The 12648-nt window shown below is 54.8% G+C and overlaps 1 protein-coding gene across 1 annotated transcript; it reads right to left on the bottom strand.

The window, feature by feature from the left end:
- Window positions 1–353: 353 nt before the first annotated feature.
- Window positions 354–11377, bottom strand: TBX21 (T-box transcription factor 21). Its single transcript, XM_082442341.1, has 6 exons — window positions 10709–11377; window positions 3457–3611; window positions 2948–3069; window positions 2188–2346; window positions 1972–2033; window positions 354–1736 (listed from the first exon to the last, which is right to left on the bottom strand). Exons 1-6 carry the CDS (start codon window positions 11197–11199, stop codon window positions 1118–1120), a joined length of 1608 nt encoding a protein of 535 aa, XP_082298467.1. The 5' UTR covers window positions 11200–11377; the 3' UTR covers window positions 354–1117.
- Between the last annotated feature and the right edge of the window lie 1271 nt (window positions 11378–12648).

Below are 12648 nucleotides of genomic sequence, written 5' to 3' on the forward strand. Positions count from 1 at the left end.
GCTGCTAGAAATGCAAAGAGAAATCAAGTGCCATCCTTCTCCTCAGACCCACCCGCCCCGACCCAGCCCCCATCCTCTGGCCTTGCCCTCACACCCTGCTCTACAGGTCAGGGTATCCCAAGACACCTTAAGAAGCGGCATCATCCATTAACCTGAGCACTAAAGGCAGGACACATAGCATTGCTCTAACTCAGTTTATCCCCTGAATGAAGTCACCTCTGGTTTCTGGGAGGTACATGGTCTTCGGAACTTCAAGTTCTGTTCTAGAGCAGAGAGAACAGCTTTGGTGCACTTGCAGTTCCCGGTAGAGTCCCCGCCCGTGTCCCCCACCCAGGCATTAAAGCAGGACACACTTGACAGTTTCGTGTTTATTTTCAGAAAGTGATGAAGACAAAAGCAATATATCCGGACACCACTCTCTGTACAATAAATAGCCTCCCCCGTTCCCAAAAAAGAAAAAAGAAAAATGCACCCTCACACACCACCCCGCCAAGACCTTGCTTCTTGAATCGTGCACAATTCCCCCCCCCTCTTCCCAGCCCCTTCCTGGGGACCCCACTGCCTCTAAGAGGGTGCGGCCCAAGCCAGCTGCCCAAAGTCATTGGGTCCTCTCCCCTGACTGTGGCTGGCTGGCTGTTATAAAATTCATGTGTCTTTATTTCCACATCAGGGATTAACACACACACACAAATGTTGAAAGTTACTCTGCAGAGGAAGAGATCTGAGTCTCCAGTCTGGCTGTCCCACCTGATCCTGACCCCCCCCCACTCCCACCCCTACACCCCGCAGAAGGGAGGAAGCTCCTTTGTGTCCCAGACCTTCCACTGTCTGTTTTCTGTTCTCCAGCTGGGAACCCACAGCCAGAAGCAGCACCAGGTAAATGACTGTAGTTGGGACAGAGGAAGGGGCAGAGAACACTCCTCGCAGGTTTCACTGTGGGCCAGGAGGCAGCAAGTGAACCCCAGAATCCTTCTTGGCCCCCCTCTTCCTCAACCAGCTACAGAAGGAGATGGGACAGAGGGAGCTGGGGACGGCTCAGTCCTGGGTCTGTGGTCTACATTAGTTGGTGTCACCAACCCAATGACACTCTTTCTGCTCCTTTCACCATGTCATCTGCTCAATTGGGAAAATAGTTATAAAACTGGCCTTCGGTTTCCTTATCAAAAGGAGAAGGGGCCCCCGCAGGGGAGGAGCTGTCGCCACTGGAAGGGTAGGGGGACACACGCCTCCTCTTAGAGTCTCCTTCACCCAGTCCTGAGTCGCTGGACTCTGGCCGGATGGGAGTGATCTCAGTCCACAAGGAGGGGGAGCCCTGGTCTTCCGGCCCCCGCCCCTCTGAGGCTCCTGGGCCAGGTTCCATGGGCAGAGTTCGCATGGAGCGGAACCAGCTGGTTGGGCCCATCTTGGGAGGGTACTGGGGGGTCACAGGCCAGCCAGCTCCGGGCGCCAGGACCTCCTGGCTTCGGTAGTAGGACATAGTGGACCCAGGGGCGGAGGGCAGGAATGAAGGCTTCATGCTGACAGCTCGAAACTCGGCCTCGTAGCTGTGGTCCCGAGGGGCCCCCAGCCAGTAAGGCTGGGGAACCACATCCTTGGCCTGGCTGGGAAGGTTGGGGTAGAAACAGCTGGGAACGGGATACTGGTTGGGCAGCAGAGGAGAGTAGTGGTCTCCCCCAAGCAATTGACAGTTGGGTCCAGGCGGGGAGAGGACGCTGGTGTCAACAGATGCATACATGCTAAAAAAAAACAGGAAGCAAAAGACAGGGGTCATGACCAGAACTGGTCACTTAGGAGCCTGCCTGTCTCACGTCCCTCCCCAGACCCTCCTTCCTGACTTGCCCGCCGCCCTCCAGTACCCAGCCCACACTTCCCCACCGCAGAGGCAGAGAGGGGACGTGCTGAGCACTTGTCTGGTCTCAGAGGGACAAGAGGAGGCCTCTGCCAACATGAGATGAACCCAGTGGCACTTACGACTCAAAGTTCTCCCGGAATCCTTTGGCAAAAGGGTTATTATCAATTTTCAGCTGAGTAATCTAGAGAGAAGTGAAACAGAGTCACCTGAGTCCTGAGTCTGAGGCTGGGGAACTTCCAAAATCGCTCCCAGGAAGACTGGGGGCTCCACTCTCCCCGTCGTCGTCCCCCCGCCCTGCCACAGGCTCAGCCCACCCTCGCCCAGGGAGCCCTCACCTCGGCGTTCTGGTAGGCGGTCACGGCAATGAACTGGGTTTCTTGGAAAGTAAAGATGTGCGTGTTGGAAGCGTTGCAGGCCGCCTCTGGCTCTCCATCACTGACCTCGACAATGTGTAGCCGGGGCTGGTACTTATGGAGGGACTGGAGCACGATCATCTGAGAGAGGGTAGGACGGCTGTGAGGGTGGGAGGAGGGAGTTCAAAGGAACCCTCTCCCAGCCCCACCTATGGCCAACCCTACGGCCAAGCTAGAAAGGACCCTGAGGTCATCGTGCCCATTCCTCTGCCCCGCCACCACATAACTTCTCCCAGGCTTCCAACCCCAGTCCCTAGCCTCTTCAGGGCACCAATTCTATTCTCTTGCCCCTTTACCTATCCCCAGAGGTCCATTGTGACCAAGGGATTAGCACAAACAGGGCTTTTCAGGGATAAGGGCACTTTTAATAGAATTGCTCAACTCAAAGAAACTTTGCATCCATTCCCTGGGACCACCGGTACCAACTCTATACCCAATATGGTACACGAGTGATGGTAGCCCAGGATTCAGTGAAGAAACCCCCTGGCTGGTTTGGTCCGTGTTGGCCCGAATGTGACACCTGTCTGCCCTGAGATTCAGCTTCCTCCCAAGGTGGGTGGAAAAGAACCAGAGTCAGAGAGGGAGAAAAGTCGCTCTTACAGAACAGAAGCAGCCTGCAGGACCCGCTGCGACCTCGGGGACAGGGAGGGGTGCGGGGCTATCCCATGGGGAGGAGTCCCACCTGGGTCACGTTGTTGGAGGCCCCTTTGTTGTTCGTGAGCTTTAGTTTCCCAAATGAAACTTCCTGGCGCATCCAGTGGGCTCCAGTGTTGGGAGAATCTGGGTGGACGTACAGGCGGTTCCCTGTGGACAGTTAATCTCTTTGGCATGCAGCCCCTGGGACCAGACCCCTGGTGATGTGGGGCTTCTTTGCCTGTTCTGAGGGGGATGGCAAGAAGGATGCAGGGGGAGGACAGACGGGGCAGGACAGGGGGAGGTGTGGGCAGAGGACTGAGCCGAAGACAGGCTAGAGCAAAGTAGAAGAGATGACAAACAGAACGGAAGTGAGAAGTGGGAGGGGATGGGGTGGGGTGGAGTGGGGTGGGGTGGGATGGGATGGGAGGGATGGAACAGAGAATGAAATCCTAGGAGTCAGGGCCAGGGGCTTGGGGGGGGTTCCTCTTGGATCCACCAGGGGGCGCCCAGTATTAGATAAAAAGCATGCCCCCCAGTTCCCAGGGAGGCGCGTACCTGGCATGTTGCCCTCAGCCTTTCCACACTGCACCCACTTGCCGCTCTGATACCGCCAGTGATGCTGGTCCGCCAAGACCACGTCCACAAATATCCGGTAATGGTTGGTGGGCTCCAGCCCAGCCACAGTGAATGACAGGAATGGGAACATCCGCCTGGGGAGAACAGGGAGACCCATCGATATCCATCGGCCCCCAACCCCCCGGACAGCCGTGCCCTGTGCAAAGGCGGTCCGTCGCTGGTGTGCGGGAGCCGGCTCCCCCCCCTCACCAGAGCCAGCTGGAGAAGTCCAGGAAGTCTGCCAGCCAGTTGTTAAACAGCCACGATTAAAAATTAAATCACATAAATTTACAATTAAATATATTACATTACAAGCCACGGTAATAAATACTCAAAAAAAATCACTTCTCAATTTTTTTTACTACGGTTTACTATTATCTCTGCTCTTGAGATTGTTTACATCTATTGTACCTGTCCGGTGGAGATACCAGATTATGTGCACTACCACACGTCTCTTCCCAACTCCGCATTCAGTGATATCACGTGGGCAGCTTACGAGCAGCCATTATAGGGGTATTTACCACGGAAGTCCGCAAACACTATGAATCGGGGCTTTCAAAAATGTTTTTCTTTCAGAGGGTCAGTTGCTAGACATTAGCTGCACACCCCTGTCCCTAGCCTTAGCTTGCTCCCTAGAGGGGGAGCAAAGCCACAAGCCAGCCCCACACAGGCAGTTCCTAGTAGGTCCTCATCTCTCAGTTCCCTGAACCCTGGTCTGGCCTCAGTCTGTCATCCACGCTCTCCATCGTGGCTCTCACGGTGCTAACATGCGCTTAGCCCCAGAGCACCCATCCACAGGCTCTCCCTGCCCCATCCTCCTGGGCCTGATGTCTGTAGCACAGCCTGCTCCAGGGTCTTCAGAGAAGTAACTGAAGTCCTAGCTGGAGATTCCCATCCACCTGGAAGAGGGACTCTATTGAGCGCAGCCCCCATGTTCAAAGTCCTGGTTCCCAGGAAAAGTGGAGGAAGTTGGATTTGGGAAGTTGTGCTCTTGTGCTGAGCAACAGGTTCAGAGGAAGAAGCACTACCATACCACAACCATCTCCGCCACCTCCACCATCACCACCCCATCACCACCACCACTACAACCAACGCCTCCACCATCACTACCCCCTCACCACCACCACAACCACCACCACCCCATCACCACCACCACTACAACCAACACCTCCATCATCACTACCCCCTCACCACCACTACAACCACCACCACCCCATCACCACCACCACTACAACCAACACCTCCACCATCACTACCCCCACCACCACCACCACTACAACCACCACCAACCCATCACCACCACCACTACAACCAACACCCCCACCATCACTACAACCAACACCTCTACGATCACTACAGCCAACACCTCCACCATCACCACCACCACTACAACCAATACTTCCACCATCACCACCACCACCACTACAACCAACACCTCTACCATCACTACCCCCTCACCACCACTACAACCACCACCAGCCCATCACCACCATCACTACAACCAACACCTCCACCATCACTACCCCCACCACCACCACCACTACAACCACCACCACCCCATCACCACCATCACTACAACCAGCACATCTATGGCTTAGTCTTTCTCTTCTAACCCAAGCAGGAAGAGCAGAGTTTTTAAGCTGAAAGAGTCACACCCTCATGAGAATTACTTTTCATTCCCACACACTTCTCCCCTCCCCTACAAGAAGCCCTGCAGGTTGGGAAGAAAGGCACTGGTTCATGCGTGAGAAAACCTGGGGGACGGAGAGTTCTAGGGGCCTAGGAGCACTTTTGGGTGGATTCTAGTCCCCAGAGGGTCCCAGATCAACATCGCTAATAACCTTGGAAAGATCTCCCGGGGACTTCCCTGGTGGCGCAGTGGTTAAGAATCCGCCTGCCAATGCAGGGGACACGGGTTCGAGCCCTGGTCCGGGAAGATCCCACATACCACGGAGCAACTAAGCCCGTGCGCCACAGCTACTGAGCCTGCGCTCTAGAGCCCGTGAGCCACAACTACTGAGCCCACGAGCCACAACTACTGAAGCCCACGCGCCTAGAGCCCGTGCTCCGCAACAAGAGAAGCCACCACAATGAGAAGCCCGTGCACCGCAACAAAGAGAAGCCCCCGCTCGCCGCAACTAGAGAAAGCCCACGCGCAGCAACGAAGACCCAACGCAGCCAAAAATAAATAAATAAATTTATTTAAAAAAAAAAAAAAAAAAAGATCTCCCGGGGAGGGTACTGTCACATTCCTGTCTTCCCCAGACTCTCCTGGGCTGAGAAAAAGAGACTTAGTGGTCCTATGGCCTTGGATAAGTTAATTCCCAAGCCAAACCTCACTTTCTCCACCCGTAAATGGAGATAATAACTCCTGTCCATCTTTCCTCTGAGAGCTGTTAAGGAGTTTGAAGGATGTGAAACTCAGCTCACCGTCTCTCCCATCCCGCCCCCATCCTATCTTCTCCCAGGCCCAGAACTATCAAAGCCCTCTGGCCTGGCTGAAGAACCTCAAGCAAGAGTCCAGGGTTACGGTCTGAGGCCCTCGGTTCCAGGAGCTCGGTATGCCAGTCAACTGGAGAAATCAAAGGTTAGGGATGAGACTTTGAGCGATCGAGGGTGGGGGAATATTTTCAACCCATTTCTATCACCAGCTCATTCTACAACAGTGGTCAGGTCATTCATGTTGCCTATACTGTAAGCAGTTCCTATCTAAACATGTAGTAATAGAGAGAAGGAACATATTCATTCAAGTGCCACTACTTATGCAGCAGCCAGTTCACTGAACCAGTCCTTTGAGATATAAAATGTTATTTCCAATTTATACTTGAAGAAAATGACGCTCAGAGAGGTTTGGTGATGGCTCCACGTTGGGAGAGCAGAAATGGGGTCTCCTGATGGCAGAGCGCATGCTATCGTCTCCCTCACCCCATCCTGCTTATCGCTGGTAGAGTGAAAGGCAGGAGACACAGGAAGACTGTGGGGAAGAGGGAGAGGAGAAGGGAGGTCTCAACTTCACCCTAAAAGTCTAGAATCACCACCAGCTGGGATCCCAAAATAGCCTCTGATTTACACGACACTTTGCTGGGAAGGAACCAGGAGTGAAGATGGGTCTGGTGCCAAACTGAGCCCCTAGGAAAGACCGCTCACCACTCACTCAGCCCTCAGGGGACAGGGTCCAAGACCCCAAGTTCCTCTGCTGCTTCTAAGGACCATCCAGTTTGAAATGATTCACAAAGTCATCATATCCCATCCCCATCCTGTACACCTCTGACAATGCTCCAATTCACCATCGTTAAGTACAAATTAAAAGATGGTTTTTATCAGTCATGTTGGCAAAATGTTTCAAAATTGACAATATCTAATGCTGATGAACCTGTGGGATAATGGGTCCTCTCAGCCACTGTTGGTGGGGGTGTAAATCGGTACCACCTTTGAGGAGGGTATTCTGGCAATGCCTTGTACCGATCCAAATGCAAAAAGCGCTCGGGCATCAAGGGATCGCCTCTTCCCACCAACCTCGGACCCACTGAATAGAAATCAGACAGCCACCAGCAAACGGCGGAAGAGAAAGCAAAGCCGTTTTCACATGCTCCAAAAGAAATAAAGCCAGTCAGCCCAAATTAAAGCAGGCTTAAAGCTAAAAAAAAAAAAAAAAAAAAAAAAAAAAAAAATTTAAAGATCTAAAAAGTTCTCGGAGTTGGAATGTAGAGAAGAGAAAACCAAAAGGGCTGAGGATGGTACGGGACTGAAATTGTTTTATCAAGCCCTAACTTCGCACACACATACACAAATGCAAACTGAGCAGCTTAACAAGAGTTATCTTAATTACAATAATCAACTAATTACACCCAGAAAAGTGGGGATTGCCGGCAATTGCTGCACACCCACACACCCACACACGAGACAGCCGCCTCTCTCTTCCTCTACTGAGAACGTCTACCGTCGACTATCACACACCAGCCGACTTGGGCGCAGCACACAGACTGCCTCCCAGAAACAACACGAGGCCGGGCAACATGAGTGGGCCTATCAGGCCGTGAACCTCCACAAACACGCAAACTTGAACTCTCAGCCTTCCAGCTGGCCAGTCCATCTTCTTGTCCTCCGTTTCCCCTCCCAGCCCCATCTGAGCTGCCTGGATCAGTCTCTGGACCCTGGAATCACCCCCTGCTTCCCACCCCATTCCTGCCCATGGAGGAGAGCATTACTGTGTGCACACTGAGGAATGGGTCTAGGGTGGGTGGGAGAGGAAGGATCTGGGAGGGAGTGAGTCAGCCCAAGGCGAAAGGCTACGGGACTGTGGGTGGGCCTGGGCTGGAAGGATTTTTCAAAAAGGAAGAAAGCCGTGGGTGATGTGGTGGTGACTGGTGGGTCACTGGAAACCATGGAAGGACAGGCCAGCCCACCGAAGCAGGAGGACAGAAAGGGAGCCGTTCTCTGAGCCCAAGACTTCCTTTTCAGAAGCCAGTAGCAGAAGGAAATGGCCGCCGACTTCCCAGATCACTGGAGCCCAAGCTCACAGTCAGGGGTGCTGAATCGGGGGCGGTGTGTCCTCTGTCCTCTCCACCCCACCATGGGGCCCCCAAGGCCTGATCCAAGAGGAGGCCTCAGAGGAAGTGGTGAGGGGCCACTGCCTCCTTCCAGCGGCCCCACAGCCCGCAGTGTCCGAAGCAGTCCGTTAGGATGGATTGAAAGTGTGAGGCTTGTAAAACACGCGCGTGTGCACATACAAGAAACAATCAGGGAAATTTGATATTTAAGAGTTTCTTTTCAGGTTTGCTAATGGCATTGTGTTTATTTTTAAAAAGCCATTTTTAGAGGTGCATGGAGAACTACTTAAGGATAAAGTAATACAGTGTCTAGGATTTACTTACTAATTACTTACACTATCACTAATATAGTTTCAGACCAGAAGTTAAGTGAGCGAGGATAAAGCAGAAACAAGATTGGACCAGTATTGACACCTGTTGAAGCTGGATAATGGGTAGATGGAGATCCGTTACATGTTTCTCTTCACTTTTGTATATATTGGAATTTTTCATAATAAAGGAAATTAAGTGTGTGGATCTAAAAGAGAGACAACAAAACTTGTCCAGAGAAGATTATTCAGCAGGAAAATAAAGGAAAGAAGGAGGCTGTAGGTGTAAAGGAGGCAACCAGTACAGAAAGACGCATCCACCTAAGACCCCCAGCTAGCCCTGCACCCCCAGAGCCCTGAGGTTCTGCTGAAGCTCTGTCTACCTCATCCCTCAAGACTGGAGGGGCTGGGGCCTGGCTGCAAGGCTGTGGGGAGACCCCCCCACCAGGCCCCAGGGTGGGAAGGCTTCCTGACCACTCAACAGAGTTCAAGCCTGAGCCTGAGTTCAGGTCTGCCGTGTAACCCAGTGTAAGCCACTAGTTCCCCTGGGCCTCAGTGCCCTCAGCTGTAAATGGGGAGGCCGCTTGGCCTACCTAGCACACAGTGAAATAATGGAAGTGAAAGCACTCTGAATGCATCAAGGCCTTCGGACAGTGTGGGTGGTTGTTTTTACTCCTGGTCGTGGGGGACCAGAGAAAGAAACCCAGGCACATAACATCTGCATGCTGGTGCCAGTTCTGCCAGCGATGAACGTGCTGTGTAACCTCAGAAAAGTCTCTTACTGTCTCTGGGTCCATTTGCCTCTCTGTCCAGGGAGAAGATGGGACAGGATCTTCTGGGTCCCCTCCAATTCAGACATGATAGCCTAGAAGCCTAGGCTATGCCTGGGTGCACCCAGACAGGGGCTAGGGCTGGGGGAGCAGAGAGGAATTATCAGAAGGCCTAGAAGATGAAGGCCGTGCCGTGAAAGAAAATGCCAACTTTCCCGGGTTCATCCCTGAGAAAGAGGAACAGTTCAGCAACTTGAAGCCAATTGTGGTTGGTGGACAGGTCCCTCAATCCCAAACCACCCCATAGAAATCATCCGTCAGGAGGGATGAATGTTCCAGCAATGCCCAGACTGAATGCCAACCCTCAGGCCCAGCATGGCCTCTCCCTTCTCGCTCCCCAAGCCCAACCCTCGGTATCTGCTCTTCAACACCTCCCAGGTCCACTGATGACATAGCGCCTCCACACAGAGGCCCTCGCTGGTCCCCTGCCCACACGGGCCCCCACCGGGAAGGGTGGGTGCACACTCCCACACCAGACACAGGCAGGGCCCACTCAGAGTGTTGCTTACTAAACAAATACCACACAAGTTGCAAGTTTCTCTTTCTTTCCCCTTGTAGGAGACTCTCTCCGGAAGCAGCACCCTTGGCCCCAAACCCTACCCCACATGCACGGAGCTCAGGGGACCCTGAACCATGGAACCATGGGTTCCCCAGGATAGACTGGTGAGTATCTGGATAAGGGTGGGGCAGGCTTTCAGGGACAAGCCTTGAAGGGTACAGAGTGTGGGAATGGCTGCCAGCTGGGACCCATGGGTTAGCTTCACCTGCTCAGGCCCGTGGACATCTGTGCCCTCGGGGAGGGGACTGTGTCTGGAAGGAATCTATGCCCCTTCCCACTTTACGACCTCCCCCCTCCCAACACATGCGCACACCAGACATACGATCTCAAAGTACTACCGGAAAGGAAACTTGGCGACCACTTCTCCATGTCACCAAATCCCAGTTTTACCACACCACCCCCCAACCCCAGAGCTGACCTGTACACAACAGCAGCAGGGGGACTGGGAGAGGTGGGCACAAGGGGCCCCGGAGATGAGGGCTGGATTGCTCTCACCCCACTGTAAGACCCCGCCCTCCGCTCCGTTTCCCCACACATAGGGGCTAAGAGGCGCCCTGCTCTGTCAAACCCAAAGCACACACTCCCCCTGCGCCCTCCGCGCCCCGCTCCAGGCAGAGACCGCACCCCAATGCTGGGTGAAACCATAGGCACCCTCCCCCTAAACCAGGACGGCGGCTCACTGCGCCCCTCTCCTCCATCTCCCTTTTGAGTTGTGCCTGTTGGTCCTGAGAGTAAACAAGCCCCAGAACTTTCCTGTCCGAAACTCAACTCCTCTTTCCCCCCAAAGCCTGAGCCAAAGCTGTGAGAGACACAGAGACACTAGCAAAGTCTAGACAGAAAAAAAAAAAGAAAAGAAAAAAGAAAAAGAAAAGCGCGTCCCTGTCCGGGCCGGCGGGACCGAGGAGGCTCCCAGAGCTCGGCGCTCCCGGCGCGCGCCTCACTTACCGTCCCTGCTTGGTGATGATCATCTCCGTCTGGTGCTGATTAAACTTGGACCACAACAGGTGGTTGTTGAGCGCGACTCTCAGCTTCCCGGATACCTCCAGCCCCGCCGGCAGCGCACAGTCCTCGCGCGGCCCCGGGTAGAGTGTGGCGCGCGGGTCCGGGGCGGTGTAGGCGTCCCCCAGCTGGTAGCCCTCGGCGCCCGGCGTCGGCGGGAAGGGCTCGCCCGCCCCGGGGAAGCCGGTGGCCTGGGGTCGGGGCGGGTAGGCGTAGGCTCCGAGGAAGCGGCCCGGCGGGGCAGGCACCAGGGCGCCCCCGGCGTAGGGCGCCCCAGGGCTGGCGCCCACGCGACGGTCGGCCGCGTCCTGCGCTCCCGGCTCCGGGTAGAAGTAGCGGTTGTGCGAGTCGGCGCCTGGCGCCCGGCCCTCGTCGCTCGCTGGCATCGGGTCGGTGCCCGTCAGCATGTCTCGGCAGCCTGGCTCCAAGATGCCCATCCGGGGCGGGCTGGTACCTTCCCGCGGCCGTCGAGGACCGGCCCTTCTCCGCGCGGGGGCGGGCGCGGGGGGTCGGCTGGGCGGAGGCTGGCGGGGGCGGGGCGGGGGCCCCACCGGAGCCCGGGCTCGGACGCCTGGGTCCTGCGCCCGCGTTTGGCGGGCGCGCGGCAGCTCCCGGGCTCCGTCTTCAGCGGGCCGCTGTCACTAGCGTCGCGGCGCCTTTGCTGTGGCTTTATGAAGCTCTCTGGGCCTCCCCACCACCCCCCACCTCGGCCCCGCCCCGCCTCACCCCGCCCCTCGTGGCTAATACTCGGCAAATTCTACGCGGTTGGTGAGGACTGCAGAGCCCCCACCGTGTAGACCAGCGAGTCCCCGCGCGCTTTGTAGTTCGCATACTTTGCCTTCTGGGAGAGTCAACCCCTCCACCTGAAACGCCAGACTGTTTCTCTTCTCTGGACCCTCTGGAAATTCCACCCATTCTTGAAGGCTCAGCTCAAAGGCCCCCTCCTACGGGAAGCCTTCGGTGATGGCCCAGATGGGCTTACTCTCAGGCTCCGAGCCGCTTCGCCCGTGGGCATGTGACAGATGTTCACTGATGCTCACTGTGTGCCCAGGCTCCGTGCTGAGTGGCCTTGTGTGAAGTGTTTGCATTCTTTCTCTTTGCCAGAGACCCAAGTGGACTGTGTCCGAGGCATCTTGTTCCTTCAGCCCCAGGGCAGACCTGGGACCTGGTGGGCAGCAAGAAGCGTTCCTTCAAACGAATTGCATCGCAACAGCTGAGGGTTTGCAGGGTCCTGGGCTGGTCCAGGCCCACAAAAGCTCCACCGCCGGGGCCTGGCAGCCATGCACACTGGAAGTAGCGCTGGGCTGCCAGTGCTCAGGGTCCCAGGACTGGCTCTGCCCCTCCCTCAGGTGTATGTGACCTGGGCAAGTCACTTCCCTTGCCTGAAAGTCAGCCTCAAGTGCCTCAAGTCCCCTAGGCTAGAGAAAACAAACTGATGTACTTTTCAGAGGGCCTGTGAGCCTTACATGAGAGGGCACACCTGGGCAGCACTTTCCAGTCTATTGTGATACCTGGATGGAAAAGCCAGATTGAACAGATTCAGATTTGAACAGATTTTCAGAGCCGGCTGACAGGAAGGAAAACCACCGCATGTTCTGAAGGGCCGCCTTGGTGATAGGACTACGGGAGCTTTTCTTTCTCTATTTTCCTTTTCTGCGGACTAATGTAGCTATATTCCTTTTATCATGAAAACAATCCTTTTTCCCTCCGGTTGAAAATATCATCACTGGGAGTTTTTCTATGTATAAAGATAAAACATATTCATATAGAAAATTTCAGCAGTAGAAAAAAGTAAAAATAGGACTGTATAAATCACGCCAAATTCTATCCCCCAGAGGCAAACAGGATTAAGATTTCGGTGAACACCCTTCCAGACATCACTCCTT

This window comes from Balaenoptera physalus, assembly GCF_965194825.1.
Source record: "Balaenoptera physalus genome assembly, chromosome: 20".
NCBI classification, from domain to species: Eukaryota; Metazoa; Chordata; class Mammalia; order Artiodactyla; family Balaenopteridae; genus Balaenoptera; species Balaenoptera physalus.